At 44.1% G+C, this 17,765-nt stretch overlaps 1 protein-coding gene across 4 annotated transcripts in view; it reads left to right on the forward strand.

The window, feature by feature from the left end:
- The window catches only part of LOC145405374 (inactive phospholipase C-like protein 1), a 454,317-nt gene that overhangs the window by 399,773 nt on the left and 36,779 nt on the right, over window positions 1–17,765 (forward strand). For all 4 annotated transcript variants that reach the window (XM_080276781.1, XM_080276782.1, XM_080276779.1 and 1 more), the window contains exons 10-11: window positions 6,135–6,252; window positions 10,147–10,318. In XM_080276781.1, the coding sequence (XP_080132907.1) occupies window positions 6,135–6,252; window positions 10,147–10,318 (290 nt within the window). The remainder of the gene's footprint in view (window positions 1–6,134; window positions 6,253–10,146; window positions 10,319–17,765) is intronic.

The following is a 17,765-nucleotide window of genomic DNA, read 5'->3' on the forward strand; positions in this document are numbered from 1 at the left end:
CTTTCAATGTTATTCTTCTGTTTCTTTTTGTTTTGATTCTTTATTCGTCCAGTTCCTCGTCCGTGCTTATCTGATATATATATATATATATATATATATATATATATATATATATATATATATATATATATATATATATATTTTATTCTTCCACTCTACATTTTCTGTTTTCTGTTTCTCTCTCTCTCTCTCTCTATCTATCTATCTATCTATCTGTGTGTGTGTGTGTGTGTGTGTGTGTGTGTGTGTGTGTGTGTGTGTATGTGTGCTTGCGCGTTCTTTTCTCTACCGTCTTCATTTTTCGTATCCGATCCGTCACACATGTATATTTGCCGCTCTGTCCTTTGTTTCTTTCTTTTTGTTATTTCATTCGCAATTATTCTATTATTCTTCCATTTTGTATTCTGTGCTTGTCGCCTGTTTATTTTTTTTTTCCTCTCTCTCTACGTCATATCCTCTTGTCTTCTCATCTTTCTTTCTTTCTTTCTTTCTTTCTTTCTTTCTCTCTTTCTTCCATTCTTTCTTCCTCTTTTTTCTTTCTCTGGTGTTTAATTTTCTCCTTCTGTAATTAATCCCATGCGCTCACATCTGCATCCACGTTCATGCTCCTTCACACACACACACACACACACACACACACACACACACACACACACACACACACACACACACACACAGATATTAATTACATGCATGCTTTTATACATACCATTTTCATTCTCAGATACAAACCGACATACACAGACGCATGACGACATACTGATAAACGTTCACGTCCAGGTACACACACAGATACACGTACATGCATATACACTCAGTCACACTCACTCACTTACTCACAGGAACTCATTCATTCTCTCTCTCTCTCTCTCTCTCTCTCTCTCTCTCTCTCTCTCTCTCTCTCTCTCTCTCTCACACACACACACACACACACACACACACACACACACACACACATTTTTCATAAACAGTGCTCCAAAGGCTTCATTATTTGCGTCGCTCATCAAGGTCACAGGGATGGTGGAAGAGAGGAGGAGGGGGAGGAGGAGGAGGAGGAAGAGGAGGAGCAGGAGGAGGACAAATTAAGAGTAGAGAGGAGGTGGAAGAAGAGAAGAATGAGTAGGTGAGAGGAAAGAAGAGGAGTGAGGAGGATGAGAATGAAAGAAGTGAAGAGAGAGAGAGAGAAAACCGAAAAGAAAATAGTAGCGAGGAGACAGGCAATGAAGAGGAGAAAAAAAAGAAGGAGGAGGAGGAAGGGAAGATTTATGAGAAGAAGAAGAAGAGGAGGAGGAGGTGGAGGAGCAGGAGGAGGAGGAGGAAGACGATGACAACGAAGACGACGACGACGAGGAAGAGAAGGACGTGGAGGAGGAAGATGAGAAGACGAGTGATATGTAGAAGAGCAAGGAAGAGAACGAGATGGAAGAAGAAGAAAAGAAGAGTGATAAGAAAAGGCTGGAGGTAGAGGAGGAAGAAATGATAAATAAGGTGAAGAGGAGAAGCGTCATATTTTACTCAAATCTTCTTAATTATGGAAATTGGGCAGGTATTCGTGTATGACTGTTTATTTTCGTGCTCTTAAAGGGGTGTGGGCGTAAGAGGTGCGGTGAGAGAGAGAGAGAGAGAGAGAGAGAGAGAGAGAGAGAGAGAGAGAGAGAGAGAGAGATCAGTGACAGAAGAGAGAGGGATGAATGAATGAAAAAAATATAGGAAGGAAGATAAAGGGAGAGAACACGGAAAGAAAAAACAAGAGCTGTAAGGATGAATGAAGAAAAGGGAAAAAAAGGAAGAAAAGAGGGAGGAAGAAAAGAGTTAGGAGTTAGGATAGGGTAGGATGATCTGAAAGAGAGAAGAAGAGGAAACAATGATGGAGAGAAAAATGAAGAGGAGGAGGGAAGGAAAGATTTAGTGGACAGGGTGGAGAGAAATACAGGAGAAAGAGAGAGGAGGGGAAACAGAATTGGAGAGATAGATTAAGAGAAATGGGACAGAGGGAAGAAGAAGAGAGAGGTAAAGATCAGGTGGAGAGAACGGAGAGGAGTTGAGGGAAAGAGGAAGGGAGAGATATTTGACCTGTGAGAATGATGACGAGGAAAGAAGAGGAGGGGGAGACGAGGAACGATTGAACGGAGAGGAGGAGGAGGACGAGGACGAGGACGAGGAGGACGAGGAAACAAGAGAAAGAAGGAAGAGAATGGAGAGCAAGGTGATGCAAAGGAAAGATCGAAAAGAAAAAGATGGAGGAGTCACTAATGTAAATGAGAGAATAGGGGAGCGAAAGAAGGATGACAGAGAATAGAAGAGAGAGAGAGAGAGGTAATAGATCAGTACCTGGGTCCTTGTGTGAAAGGGGAAGATTGATTATAAGACCCAGATGATAATGATGGAGGGGAGGGATGGGGGAGTGGAGGCTAGGAAACAGGGGTACATAGGAGAGAGAGAGAGAGAGAGAGAGAGAGACTAAAGACTGAGAAGTAAGAAAGAACAATGGAAGACAGCGGAAACTACAAATCACGAGAGAGAGAGAGAGAGAGAGAGAGAGAGAGAGAGACAGGAGGATACTGGAAGAGAGATATAAAGAAACTAAAGACTGAAAAGTAAGAATGAGGAAGACAGCAGGAATTACAAATCACGCGAGAGAGAGAGAGAGAGAGAGAGAGAGAAAATAAAGTGAAAGTAGAGGGGAGGAAGATATGAATAGAAATGTCAGAAAAGGGGAGAGGTTTAAAACAGGAGAACTGAATCAGAGAAATGAGAAGAGGGAAAGAGTTGGAAGGGAGAGAGAATGGGCGGGAAGGGATCGGAGATACAGGGAGGAAGTAAAGGGTAATGGAAATGGGGAGAGGGGAAGGGAATGGAAGGGAGAGGAGATGGATAGAGGAAGGGGTGGAGCAGAGAGAGAGAGAGAGAGAGAGAGAGAGAGAGAGAAACGATCAGGGACTGAAACTTTGATGCAACAACACAACTTCTCCCTCTCTCTCTCTCTCTCTCTCTCTCTCTCTCTCTCTCTCTCTCTCTCTCTCAGTTGATCAATTTGTCTATCGGTCTCTGCAATTTATCTGCCCTTCTATCTACCTCTGACGATCATCCATCCATCCATCCATCTGTCTATCCATATATCAGTTTATTTGTCTGTCTGCTTACTTATCTGCCTATCTTTCTACCGTCGATGTATCTGTCTATCCATCTGTCTGTCAGTCAATCAATCAGTCAATCAGTCTATGAGTTTAATTTTACCTACCTGACCAACACGGCACCTCCGAGTCACTCCGTTTTCCAGTCCATAAATCGCTTCAATATTCACCCCAGTCCCTAGAATTATACTTACACCCGCACCCCTGCAATTGCCTGACCTGTATATCGTTCCCGTATATCGCGGCTAGAGCGCTGTACCCCGATATTGTCCCGATAATCAATACTGAGATGGCTGCGGCGCTCCGATATGTTTCTGGTCTTCTACAAGTATTGCTCTGTTCTAATTTGTTTTGGGGAGGGAGGGAGTGGGAGAGAGGGAGGGAAGGAGAGAGAGAGAGAGGGAGGGAGAGATTCGTGCTGATATTTTGAAGCTTGTCTTTTTATTCCCGTATTTAGTGCATTAGAATTGACTCATTTCTTAGTTTAGTGGATACATTTTTGACGTAACATTGTCCTTCACTCCTCTTAATCCTTTTCCACGATGGCGTCTTGAAGTGAATTTTTCTTATCTTCAAATGACGATGTTTAACTTAATGAAATCGTCTGGTAGTGAATGTGTTAAAAACTGTCACCATCAGTACCTTCAGCACAATGATGTAGGGGGTTCATCGTACTGTTGGGGGTTCATCGTATTGTAGGGGGGGTTCATCGTTCTGTAGGGCGTTCATCGTACTGTAAGGGGTTCATCGTACTGAAGGGGTGTTCATCGTTCTGTAGGGGGTTCATCGTTCTGTAGGGGGTTCATGAATCCGTTCATTGTTCTGTAGGAGGTTCATTGTACTGTAGGGAGTTCATCGTATTGTATGGAGTTCATCGTTCTGTAAGGGGTTCATCGTGCTGTAGGGACTTCATCGTTCTGTAGGGGGTTCATCGTATTGTGGGGGTTCATCATTCTGTACGGGGTTAATCTTACTGTAGGGGCTTCATCGTTCTGTAAGGGATTAAAGAAGACTGCATTTTGATTGTACATTAAGATATTTATCTGATGTTACGGGAATTGAATTTCGGCGGGAAATACGGGTTTGTTTATTTATCTTTTTTTTTTGTTGTTGTTGTTCAGGATGACACCAGGCGATTCTGCTCAGCAGTAAGAATTCCCACAAGTCAGAATTTAAATACTATCTTGATTAATCCTTTCATTTAGACTAATACCAGATGAATTTGGTCAGTTGAGAGAAATTCTAATTGTGAAGGGATAAATATTACTACTGCCGCGGTTATGCGAGTACAGAATTCACCTTTTGTTATCTTTTATATATATATATATATATATATATATATATATATATATATATATATATATATATATGTGCTCGACTATGGGCATAGGCCTTACAGCCTGCTCCCAAGGCCCAGTAGTCCTCCTACATATCATACACCTCTACATGTCACCACTTCGGCGCTAACACCCACCGTCCATTTTGAATACATGCTGGGGCTCTCTCATACAGGACTGGTGTATTGGTATTAGCGGGGGTATTTTTACGACATGTCGGCGGGTCTTCTGGCAGATCAGTAAAGGCTGCTTTACATGAAATTCAAATCCTTAAACTGTTCCCTGCCCCAGCGGGGATTTGAACCTGGGTCCAATAGGACCGCAGGCCACCTCTCTACCAATTGAGCCACCGCCTTCCCCTGCAGTGTCTGAGTCTAATTTTATATTCTTTATTTACCTTTAACGAACTTTATTTTGTAGTTTCTCATTGCTTTTCTGTTCGTATATTTAACTTTATCGTCACATTTTTCCTGTTTCAAAATGATCCCTCGATTTCCGAATCATAAAATGTACTTATATTAATTCTAGTCACGTGCACCAGTTGACCTGTGTATCACGCATAATAATACCGTACATCATTAATCATGTGTTATCTTTTGCATCTTGCTCAGGTTCGTTTTAATCTATCTCACCAGCATATCTCAAATCTCAAACCATATATTATCTTTATATTTTATGATGATGTATGCTACCTGTATCTGATGGTGGCATGATAAGGTTTGTGGCTGTATGTCTTGGTGCCTGGGTAACGCACTACGTCTTGATAAGTGCAGTAAATGTGTATAGTTTGTAATACTAAAACACACACACACACACACACACACACACACACACACACACACACACACACACACACACACACACACACACACACACACACACACACACACACACACACACACACACACACACACACACACACACACACACACACACACACACACACACACTCACTCATCACCCTTTCTTTTTGTCCACAGTCCCATCGCCACTGTCCCCTGCCTTCTAACACCCAACTATTCATGCCCTCTACCTCTTCCCAATTTCCTAACTCTTAAATCGTATCGTTCATCCTCATCTCCGTTCCTGCTGTTCATCCTCATCCTCATCCTTATTAATCATTCATTCACACTCTTCCTTCTCCCTTCCTCCCCACGTACAATCTTTCTCTCTCCCCTCACTAATCATCTTCACCCTGCCTTTATTAACCAGCCTCGACTCTCCTTTCCCTCTCCTTTCTTTCTCACCTTTATATAATCTTTTTCCCACCTGTTTCACTTATTATTACCTCTCCATAAACCCTTTTGCTGGAATGACGTTTTTATATTTCATGAATGTCGCGAGAAATCCAAGCAGCCAAAGAGTTAACCAGCGCTCTTGCCCATTATATTTTTGTTGAGAGAAATTCTAGTGTTCTTTCACCTTAACTTGGTTCTAATTTTCGTTCTTTTGAGGCTTACTTCGAAAAGGCCAGTAGCAAAGAAAATAATACTGCGGCTCTACATCCATGCCATGACAATTCTTCGTGACTGGTATAGTATTGTAATGTTAACCTATTGTAACAACTCAGGATTCAGGAGGGAGATATGATAACTTTTAGGCCAACATAGAGTAAAAAGAGTATAACAGTGAAAGGCTTAACCAGTCCCCTTTGCCCTTCCAGTGGACGTGTGGGACGGTCAGGAGGAGCCAATGGTGTACCACGGCAACACACTAACGACCAAGGTGCCATTCAGGGAGGTCGTGCACGCCATCGCTAGTTACTCCTTCGACTTCTCTGTGTGAGTATTGAGAGGGGGAGGAGGTGGGAGGGAGTGATGGAGGAGAGGAAAGGATGGGGATGGATATGAGGGAGGGAGGGAAGGAGGGATGGGTGAGAGTGAGGAGAGAGATGTGGTTCTTTGGTGGAGAGTTGGAGAGGCCTGATAGAAAGGCGAGGTTGAGATGACGAAAGATGATGGTGGTGTTGGTGGTGGTGGTGGTGGAAGCAGGGTTGAGTATAAGGTGGAATGAGGGAGGAAGGGATGGTGAGTAAGTAGGAAGAGAGAGCGGTTAGATGGTGTAGAGATGAGGGAGAGTTGATGGAGAGTGATATTGCGGGGGTGATATAGGAGAAATGAAGATGATAATGTAGGAAGGAATGGATGAATCAGAGTGAGTAGATGGGAGGAAGGTGTAGGGGAATGATAGATAGTTTTGGTTGAGAGCAGAGGAAAGAGGGATGGATATGAGGGTGAGAGAAGAAGGGATGGATGTGAGGGTGAGGGGAGGAGGAATGAGACCAGGAGGAAGGGGACATGGTTAGATGGTTAGATGCTGAGAAAGTGAGGATGACTGAGAGTGTAAGTACTGTACAGGGTATTAAGGAAATGAGTGATGGATGGAGAAAAGGTGAGATGAGAAAAGAACGAGGGAGGATGGAATGAGTGAGCTGAGAGTGAGTGGAAGGGTGGAAAGTGTTAGATGATGGAGGAGGGATGAGAATGAGGGAGGGAGGGATGAGAAATGGTGGAAGGGGATAGTGGAAGAATAACGAAGGTGGGATGAGATTGAAGGAGGGATATGAGCGTGGGAATAGAAAAAGGAAGAAGTTATTTAATGACGAATGCATGTGGGAATGATAACGTGTGTGTGTGTGTGTGTGTGTGTGTGTGTGAGAGAGAGAGAGAGAGAGAGAGTAAAAGGATGGATGATGATGGACAGATGAGGATAAAGAAGGGATGGAGGGAGAAAGGAACGAGTGAGGGTAAGTTGGAGAATAAATGGAGAATTGTTGGATGATGGAGGCGAGAGAGGGTATGAATAAAATGGTGAATTGAGTCGAAAACCTTGCAGGTAAAAGAAAAAAAGAGAAAAAGAAAATAGGAAAGAAAGAGGAGACCTGACTGCATGTTTTGACGAAATGAAGTGGATGAGAATAGCTGGTAGGGGAAGGGATGGGGATGGGTGGGAATGGGCGAAGGTGAAGGAGGGGTGTGTGTAGTTAACCCCTTCAGCCAGAGGACGTCATTTGTATTACTCTTGCTGCTACCAGACACTTTAATTCAGGTTAGGAGAACACCCAGTAGTGAAAATGAAGGCTGGATCTAACCCCTTCAATTTAAAAAGCCTTCCCCACGCTTAATAAATCTGTCGGGAGAAAATGGAGCAAAATTATAAACTTTATCGTTGTGAAGGAGTTAATAGAGCGGTGAGAAAAGAAAAAACGAGAGAGAGAGAGAGAGAGAGAGAGAGAGAGAGAGAGAATTATCTATTAAACGGAATTAGTGTACGAGGAATGAAAGGCGACAAGAAACCAAGGTTGGAAATACAAGGCGTAAATAAGAAATAAAACAGTTAATTCTACTTAATGCATTTTATCCTTCGACTATTCTTTATTGTCTTCCTTTATTTATCAGTTATAATTATATTTGGCCTATACCTCGTACTGCTTTATCAACAGTTCAGGCATTTTCTTCACAGTCCCGGTTATTTGCCTATATATATATTACCTAGAGAACTTCTCTTGTATTTTACGTATTGTACGTGTCAAGTGGGGTTGGTGGAGGATTAGTGCCCCTCCCTGTAAAACAATTAACTCTAAGCCATTGGCCACCCCGTCTGGGATACATGGCGTCTGGCAATGAATGAAATGAGGATGAAACCTCTTGTTTTCATTTACATGTTCCTGTTAACTATATTCCCCCATGTTATATTTTGCTTATATTTCTTAGTATGTTTTCCTAATATTTCTGCTACAGTTTCCCTGATATTCCTGCTATTTTTGCCTATTTTTTCCTTTTGCAGTGTATCATTTTATCTACATTTTCCTCTTTCCAAATATATGTTGCCTATTTGTTCATTTATATTTTACTCATTATTCATTTATATGTTTGCCTGTTCATCGCTTTATATTTTACCTTTCTTTATTTTTTATTTTACATATTTTCCTGCTGTTGTAGGTTCTTTTCCTGCTATATTTGCTGATTTGTTATTATACCATATTTTTCCCTTTCTGTTGTGTTTACCATTTTTCGTGTGTGTATTAGTTTAGTTCCTCTATATTATAATTATCTAGTTTCCTGTTTAACTGTTACCTGATGTAATGTATGTTTCATTTAACCTGTCATGCTTTGTATACCAGATATTACTACTTTTAACCGTATTATTCTTCAGTTGTTACATTTTAACTTTGCTGTATTTTAACTTTTCTTTCTCCTGTAGCCTATCTAGTTGCTACATGTCATATTTCCCCCTGCTTTCTTGTTATGACATGTTCAGTGATTTTATGTTTGCTTTGCATCTTAAGAAAGCAGCTGGCTGAGAGTGAACTGGTACTTTGCAGAGTGGTGAAAAGTTTTGTTGATGTCGGTGAGCGCCGTGTCATGAATGTTTCGTTTCGTTTTGTTATATTAGTGAGAGAGTTTAAGTGCCTGGTTGCAGTGATAAAGAAGAGAGGCAAATGTACAAGGGAAATGGAAACTAGAGTGGCACAGGGAAAGACATTGGGTGGTGATAAGAGGGCCTTGATACGAAACAGAGGTCTGAGTGTGGCAGCTGCAAGAGTATGGCATAAAGGAATATTAGTATTAAGATAAACATATGGGTGTGAGACTCTGGTGTGACATGCATACGAAAGTCAAGACAGAACCGTGGAGATGGGTTCTTGAGAAACGTGCGCAGAGTGCGGAAAGAGGACAGGGTAGAAAGTAGAGCTATTCCTGACATATGGAGTAAGGAAGTCTGTGGACAACAGAGTTAAAGAGTGCTTGCCTAAATGGTATTGTCATATGAAGAGAGTGGGTATAGTGTGGTGAAAAAGGTATATAAGAGTGAGTTTGACGGTGGGAGGCGGCATGGCAATCTAAGGAGGAGGTGGAGTGCAATGATAAATGAGTGTGTGAGAGAGAGAGATATATAAAGGCTGACGAGGCTAAAGAACTGACAAGGGTTAGGGCTGTTGGATGAGTTTGCTACGGATGAGTACGTGTCAGGGGTTTAGCGTCCCTTTTTAACTTGGCAGTGGTTAGGTTTACTTTGATAGATGATTATGGAGCTACGTGTGGAAAGTGTGCCTATGAGGCGGAGCCAGGATTCCTGGAACTTGAATAATCATGAATCATTTTGGTGTGTGGTCCATTTCAGGACCTTATCTCACTCAACCTGCAGGTGGTCAAAAGAGGCTGGATGATGATGATGATAATGATAATGTTATACTATACTTGTTGTCTTCCTCTTATAACTCTATATTGCTATGTGTTGTTTTTTCCCTATTGCCTTATTCATCATTAGGCTGTACTGTTTAGTTTCTCTTAATATTCACCTGTTAGCTTCGTGGTTTACGAGCACGTCACATCCTAGCTGCGTGTTATGCTTCACCTGTTACCTTCGCGTTGTATTTCATGTATATGCTTCATATTAAACACTAATTACTTGTTCCGTGTTATACATCACCCGTTTTGTTTTGTGTAATACTTCACCCACTTCATTTATATTTCACCCCTTTGCTTCATGTTCAGCTCCACCTCTTAGCTTCATTTTTTACTTCACCTATTAGCCTCGTGTTATATAAAATTCACCCATTTACTTTGTGATATTGCTTCCATCTCCTTCATTCGTCGTTATACTCTTATAGTTTTCTTTCTGCTCTGCTGCACCTGAATGTTTCGTGTTATGTAAGATTCTGCTGCCAACAGGTACCCAGTCATCGTGCACCTGGAGAACCACTGCAGCATACGGCAGCAGCAGGTCATGGCGCGCCTGCTTAAATCCCTCCTCGGTTCCTACCTTTACCTCCACCCCAAGGACTCCCCCAAGGCCCTCACAGACCTCTCCCCGGAGGATCTGAAATACAAGGTCATCCTAAAGGTCAGTCGATAGTTTTTACCGTCGGGGCGTGCTGGCGTGAAAGGAATATTAATCATAGGACTAGAGGGGATGGAGTCTCTCGGGGCGGGGAAGGGAATAGTAGGAATGTTTTTGTGGTTCAGATTTTCTTTGGTGCGGCCGTCTTAGAAAATGGAACCGTCTTTTATTTTTATGTAGGTAAAACACACACACACACACACACACACACACACACACACACACACACACACACACACACACACACACACACACACACACACACACACACACACACATCAGGTCTGTTGGCTGGCACCATCGATTATGAAAATAACGTACTGGTCAGTCTTCGTTGAGGTTTTTGTTGTTACAAGTGTCGATTGTATAGACTTTCTTTTGATTTGACTCTGAACTAAGGAGAGAAACGTGAATTTATCAGAAAGCAGCCTAATTCACCCAACATCTCCCCTTCTTAACAACCGCCCGGCAACCCTGTATCTTCCCTTCAAACAAAGAGGATTTTTTTTTTTTTTATCTCCGCCAACGAAGTTGGAGAAGGTTATGTATTCACCTATTTTTTTCTGTTTGTCCGCACGATATCTCCAGAAGTTCTCAGTGAATTTCATAAAATTTTGTGGAAGGGTGGGCCATGGGTCAAGAATGAATTGATTAAATTTGGGGGCGGATCCGGATCCAGATCCAGATCCTGTGAATCTCACACAATATCTCTTAAAGTTCTTTATGAATTTCAATAAAGTTTTGTGGAAGAGTGGGCCATGGGTCAAAGAACAATTGATTAAATTTTTTGGCGAATCCGGATCCTATCTCCGAGTGCTATTTTTTTTTTTTTTTCCTGACGTGGCAGTTCATGAGCAACGTGAAAGAGTGAGATTTAAGCTGTTTACGTCACTGTTACTGTGACTTTTCTAATAGTGAATCTCGAGCCTCGAAGCGGCCGGTGCCATTTTCTGCAGGGAAGTTTTGCACACTGTAATGATATGTCAGTCACACTTTTCAAGCTGACGACGTCATGGTTTGAGCTGTGCTTTGACTGACTGACAAATTCTAAGCTGTCAGGTAGCCAAGTTAGGTTAACGGCATTTAGCACTGACTGTGAAAGAAATATTAACTCATGGGCGTGGACAGCTATAAAACCACAATAATTATAATGTTGCAAAAATAGTGTAAACTGGACTGAAATCGCCCATTATTTACACAACGCACATGCCTGCTGTGTGTGATAAACGACCGCTAGGCCTTCTGTTCATCCAATACTGGTCATATTATTATTATTTTGAGTGTGTGAGAAAGCGAGGCATATTGAGCATATGAGAAAGCGAGGATTATAATGGATGTGTGAGAAAGCGAGGTATGGAAGTTTATTAGGCTAGGGAACTGACTGTGGATCGAGCTAGTTGGAAGAAGTTTGTACGAAGGAGTGTATGGCTTGGACGTGGCACTCCTGTTTGTATGGTACCCCGTGATGTGGTAATCATCGGTGTGACTGCGGATGATAGGTAATGTGAAGCACGTAATTGTAGACGTTTATGCCTGTGGGGTGGAGTCAGGATTCTGGGCTTGAATTTTGAGTGAATGAGAGTGTGACCTAATCTGTGTGGACATCTTCATAGTTTTCCCTCCCTCAGGTTTTTTCTTTCTCCCTGAACCTTACCTCGCTCCATGCTTAGGTGGGAAAAGAGGTCAGGATGATGATGATGATGATGATAATAGTTGTTATTGTTATTATTATTATCATTTTTATTATTATTATTATTATTATTATTATTATTGCAGCTCCTACTATTCCTTATATTGGTTTTGGCCTGATCACTTCAATCCGTCTCTTCTCTCCATCATCATCATCATCTTCATCATCATCATCATCCAATATGTAATCCCTGCCCGCACCGGCTGCTGTGTCCCCTTGCTTCCCTACCTCTTTACTCACCCTGCCTGCCTCATCTGTTTTCCTGCCTCCCCTCCTCTTATCCTGCCTCGCCTGTCTCCCATACTTCTCTAACCCTTCTCCCTCTCTGTTTGTCTTCTCTTGCCCTTCTCCCTACGTCCCATATTCTCCCCTTTGTATACCTCCCCTGCCCCCTGTAACTCTACTTCCTGCCTCTTTAACTCTCCAGTCTGCCTCTCTAACTATACTTCCTGCGCCTTTAACGTCCTCCCTGCCTGCCTGACTGCTTCCATGCCTCTTTAACTCACCTCCTTGTTTCTCTTACCCTCCCTACCCCTCAAACTTTCCTCCCTGCTTCTATGACTCCTTTCCCTGCCTCTCTAACTCTCCATCCTCCCTCTCTGTTTCCCTTCTTGCCTCTCTAATTCTCCTTCCTGTTTCTCTTTCATTCCTGCCTCTGCCACTCTCCTCCCTGCCGCTCTAACTCTCCTCCCTGCCTTTCTAACTTTTCTTCCTGACTCTCTGACTTTCATCCCTTCCTCTCTAACTCTCCCCTCTGCCGCTCTAACTCTCTTCCTGCTGCTCTAAATCTCCCTCCAGCTGCTCTAACTCTCCTCCCTGACTCCCCTACTCTCCTCCCTGCATCCTTATTTCTTCTCCCTCCCTCTCTCAGTCTCGTCTCTGCCTGATCCTCCTGCTTCTCCTGCCTCCCTTCCTCTGCTCCTGTACCTCCATTCATTTGCTTCTTACCTACCTTCCTCTGCTCCCAACCTCCATTCCTTTGCTCCTATCTCCCTTCCTCTGCTCCCTACCTCCCTTCTTCTGCTCCCTGTCTCCCTTCCTCTGCTTCCTGCATCCCGTTCTCTACTCCTGGCCCAACTCTTCCACCTCCTCTGCCTCCCTTCCTCTACCTTCTGTCTGCCTACTTTTATGCGTGCCTGCCTTTCCGCCCGTCGCCTCCACCTGCCCGGGGCCTCTGTCTCCCCCCTGCCTCGCCCATGCTTCGGTGCACACTCCCAGGCTCAGGTAGGCAGGTGGGGAGGCAGGCAAGCAGGCAGGCAGGCAGGTGGGGAGGAAAGCAGGCAGTAAATGGAGGAAGCAGGACGAGATGGAGGGAGGAGTAAATAAGAGAGGCAGGCAGGGAGGAGAGAGAGAGAGAGAGAGAGAGAGAGAGAGAGGAGGGGTTCAGATACACTATTAAACACGGAATCTGTGCAGGGCGGGTCTTCTGAACAGCAGGGGAGGTGACAGGAGAGGGAGAGAGGAGGGAAGAGAGAGGGAGAGAAGGAGGGGGGAGAGCGTTAGGGAAGTTGGAAGAGAATGAAAGAAGGAGGAACAGAACGAAGGAAGGACGGAGGTAGGAAAGAGGAAGAGGAGAGGGGAGAGAGAGGGAAGGGGGAAAATAAAGAAGGAAAAAAGGAAGGAGTGAAAAGAGAGCGATAGGAGAGAAGGAGAAGGAGGATGAAGTATGTAAACGTGAAGGAAGAAAGGAATTAGAAAGTGACGGAACGAAGGAAGGAGCAAGCGAGTGAAGAAAGGAGAGAGAGAGAGAGAGAAGAGGAAGCGAAGGAAGAAAGGAAGGGGGAAAAGAGAAAGATGGGAGGAAGGTAGGAAGAGAACGAAGGAAGGGAGAGAGAAGGAAGGAGGGAAATAGGTAAAGAATGGATGAAGGAAGGGAGGAGGGAGATGGCAGCAGAGAGAGAGAGAGAGAGAGAGAGAGAGAGAGGGAGGGAGAGAGGAGGAAAAAACGAGTGAAGGAAGGAAGAAGGGAAGGAAAGAAGAAGGAAAGAACAGAGGGAATGAAGAAGAATCACGAGAGAGAGAGGGGGGGGGGAGAGGGAGATTTAGCAAAGGAAGTGATAAGAGATGAAATAAGGAAGGGAAAGAAGGAAAGATGGAGGAGGAAGGGTGAGGATCGGAGGAGAGAGGGACGGAGGGGAGAGAAAGTGTCCAGTTAGGTATCGACAGGAGTGGATGAAGGGAGAAAGGGAGGGAGGGAGGGAGGGAGCGAGGGAAGAGGAGAGGAAGGAGGGAGAGGAGGGAGGGAGGAAAGGAAAAGGAAAGGAAGGAAGGAGAGAAGGAGGAAGAGAGGGGGGGGAAAGAAAAGAGGAAGGAAGAAGAGGAGGGAGGGAGGGAGGAAGAGAGAGGAGAAAAGAGGGAAGGAGATGGGGAAGGAAGAAAGGGAGGAGGAAGGAAGGAGAATCGGGATGAGAAAGGGTGTTCAGGGTGAGAAACAAAGAAGAAAGGAAGGAAAATGGGAGAGAGAGAGAGAGAGAGAGAGAGAGAGAGATGAAAATCTCTCTCTCTCTCTCTCTCTCTCTCTCTATTTTCCCTCCTCTCCCTCTCTTGCTTCCCTAATGGAAATGTAAGGCTGCCAGATTGCATTACTTTGTCATAGAAATTTCTCTCTCTCTCTCTCTCTCTCTCTCGTTTCCATTGCCTCATATATACTTCTATTTTCTCTTTATCTACTGTTAACTCACCTGCTTCGTCCATCCCTCGTGTTCTTTTCTTTCTCTCTTCTCTTTCCTCAACTCTTTCGTATCTTTGATCTCGCTTCATTCCTCTCCTCCCTTTCCTCCTACTTTCTCTCTTCTCCACCCTTCCTGCCTCTCCTCACGTCACTTATCATTTTCTTCCCTTTCTCTTCTTTCCTCTCTTTTCGTTTCACTTCCGGCCATTTTCCTGTCTCCGTCTTTCCCTTTCCTCTCGTTATCAATTTCCTCTTCCGTCCTCTCATCCCTTATTCTCCTCTCCCTCCATTCTTTCTTCCTTTCCCCCTCTTCCATCTGTCCTCCTCCCCTACTTTAAATGGCTCTCTCTTTGATTCATGTGCTCCTTTCACTTTACCTGACAGCTTAGGATGGAGAGACAGGCGAGTGAGAGGGAGGATTTTTGATTTGCCATCCGTCGACCTCATAGAACAGATACCACAGTTGTTGTTTTTCTCCTTAACAGTCAGAAAGTATCCGTAGGGCTTTTACAGTTTGCATTATATTGTATTTCTCTCGTCTCAGTTCCACCTCTTCTTTTCCTTCTCTTTACACCTCTCTGCTCTTTCTTCTTTTCTCTTCTCACTACCTCCTGTTTCCTTCCCATCTCCCTCTCTCTCTCTCTCTAGTCTTCCTTTTCCTGATATCCTCTCTTTCTCTTCCTTCCTCTATTAAAATCCCGTGTTCTTCTCTCTCCTCTCTCCATCTCTCTACTTCCCCCTCTCTCATCTCTCTTCTTCCCCTTCTCTCGTCTCTGTTTTTCCCCCTCTCTCATTTCTCTTCTTCTCCCTCTCTCATTTCTCCTCCACTCCTCTTCCCTCACATTTCTTTTCCTGTCTCCACATTTTCCCCTCGTCCTCTCCCTTCTCTCCTCTTTTCCTCCCTTTTCCAACCCTTCCCCCCCCCCTTCTCCTGCCCTTTCGTGCCTTTCCCTGTCTTGTCCTGCTCTGCTTTTCATTGCCTTGCCGTTCCCTATCCTGCCTTGCGATGCCCTACCCTACCCTACCTCTCCCCTACCCTCCCCTCCCCTCCCCTCCCCTACCTTATCCTACCCTACCCTATCCTACCCTACCCTATCCCTACCCTACCCTGCCCTACCCTACCTTGATCTGCCCTATCCTACCCTACTCTACCCTACCCTGACCTGCCCTACCCTGACCTACTCTTACCCTGCCCATGTCGGAGAGCCACACAGTCCCCATGTTTTTGCATCTCAAGGATTTGTTCTAGTCGGGGCTTTAGTCTGCATTAGGGTAGAGGAGAGGCAGGGAGGAAGGAAGGAAGGAAGGCAGGCAGAAAGGAAGGCAGGCAGGCAGGAAGGCAGGCAGGCAGGAAGGCAGGCAGGAAGGACGGAAGGAAGGAAGGAAGGAAACAGTTAATTCAAGTAGGATCGTAGGAGGATGGAAGACCTAAATGGAAAGAAAATGACAATGAGAAGGAAGGAGGGAGGCTTGAAGGAAAGCAGAGTGGAGGGAGATTGAAGAGGGTAGGAAGGATGGATGAAGGATTGCAGGAGAGAGGGAAGGTGAGGATGTGAAGGAAAAGGAAAGGAAGAAAAAAAAGAAAAAATAAGGAGAAAGGAGGGGGGGGGAGGTGAGGAGAATGGGAAGGAATGAAGAAAGAGTTAAAAAAAATAAATAAATAAAACGAAGGAAGGCAAGAAGTAGAATAAATGAGGAGAATGGTAAGGAAGAAAAGTAGAAGGGAAGGAAGATGAAGAGTGGAGGAAGAAAGAAAGAAGGAAAACTAGAGAGAGGGGGATAAGAAGAGAAGGGATGGAAGGAGAAAGAAAGAAAAGGATGGGAGGCTGAGAGGGAAAATGAGGAAGAATGAAGGAAACAAGGATGGAAAGAAGGAAAGTTGGAGGTAGGGAAGATGAAGAGAGAGAATGAAGTAAAGAAGGAAGGCTGGAGGAGGGAAGAAAAGGAGTGGAAAATGAAGGAAAGTTTACGGTGGGAGGGAGGGTGACATCGAAGGAGGAGGGGAGGGAAGATGAAAGAGCGAGAGGATGGAAGATTAAAAAGGTGGAATAACAGGAAGGAGAGAGGGAAAGTGTGGAGAATGGAAAGGTAAAAGAGAGAGAGAGAGAGAGAGGAGAGAGAGGAGGAAGAAGATGGCAAAGAAAAAAATAACAAAGAAAGATCAAAGGATACTAGAAGACGGAGGGAAGGAGGTGAAGGAGGACGAAAGAGTGGGTGGAGTGAAAAGAGAAGGAAGGACAGGCGAGAAGAAATGAAGGGAAAATGAGAATACAGAAGAAAAAGTCAATTCGGAAAGAAAGAAAACGCAGGAAGAGAAATAGGGAAAAGTGAACGAAAGAAATAATGAGGAAGAAGAAAAAAAAAGTGAACTGCAAGGAAGGTCCTGAAAATTAAAGAGAAACAAGGCGAAGAGATGAAAGGAAAGAGTAAAAGATTTAATGAAAAAAAGTGTACAAGGAAGGTAAAGGAGGTGAAGCAAAGGAGAGGATGAAAAAGGGAAGAGAGAGAAGGAAATAGAAAATGGAAGGAGTGGATGAAATACGGGGAGGGAGGAAAGATAAGAAGGAACGATGAGATAAAAGAAGAGAAGGGAGGGGAGAGAACGAAGGAAGAAAGAAAGAAAGGAAGCGAAGGGAAGAAGGACAAATATTGATAAGTTTAACTGCTACACCCGCCAGGAAACAAATAAAAACGAAGCAGGTGGTCAATATGCACACCAAGTTTCAGTTTCCCACCTCAGAAAGTGCATGCAATATTATCTCCCCCCACCTCACCCCCCCTAAAAAAAAAATGAGGTTACCTGCGATGGCCACACCCACCTTAACCGTGTCTGTCACCCTTTTACATCCCAAAAAGTGACCTTTGACTTTGGAAATACCCCTCAGACACACCCCAAACACATCCCAGATGCTCAGCACATGCTTGTCAGACACACCTCAGACATGCCCCATACACACACCAGATACCCCACCAATAACCCGCTCCTTTCAACACGCGCATCCATGATTGTGACGCTCATAAATCTCATCGGCTACAACTCACCCGATTCCATTCTTCAAAAGGGTACAGTGATTCAGACAGTGAATGAG

The sequence above is a fragment of the Coenobita brevimanus genome, chromosome 66 (genome assembly GCF_032717465.1).
Source record: "Coenobita brevimanus isolate Jiangsu-jjx chromosome 66, ASM3271746v2, whole genome shotgun sequence".
In the NCBI taxonomy this organism is placed as follows: Eukaryota; Metazoa; Arthropoda; class Malacostraca; order Decapoda; family Coenobitidae; genus Coenobita; species Coenobita brevimanus.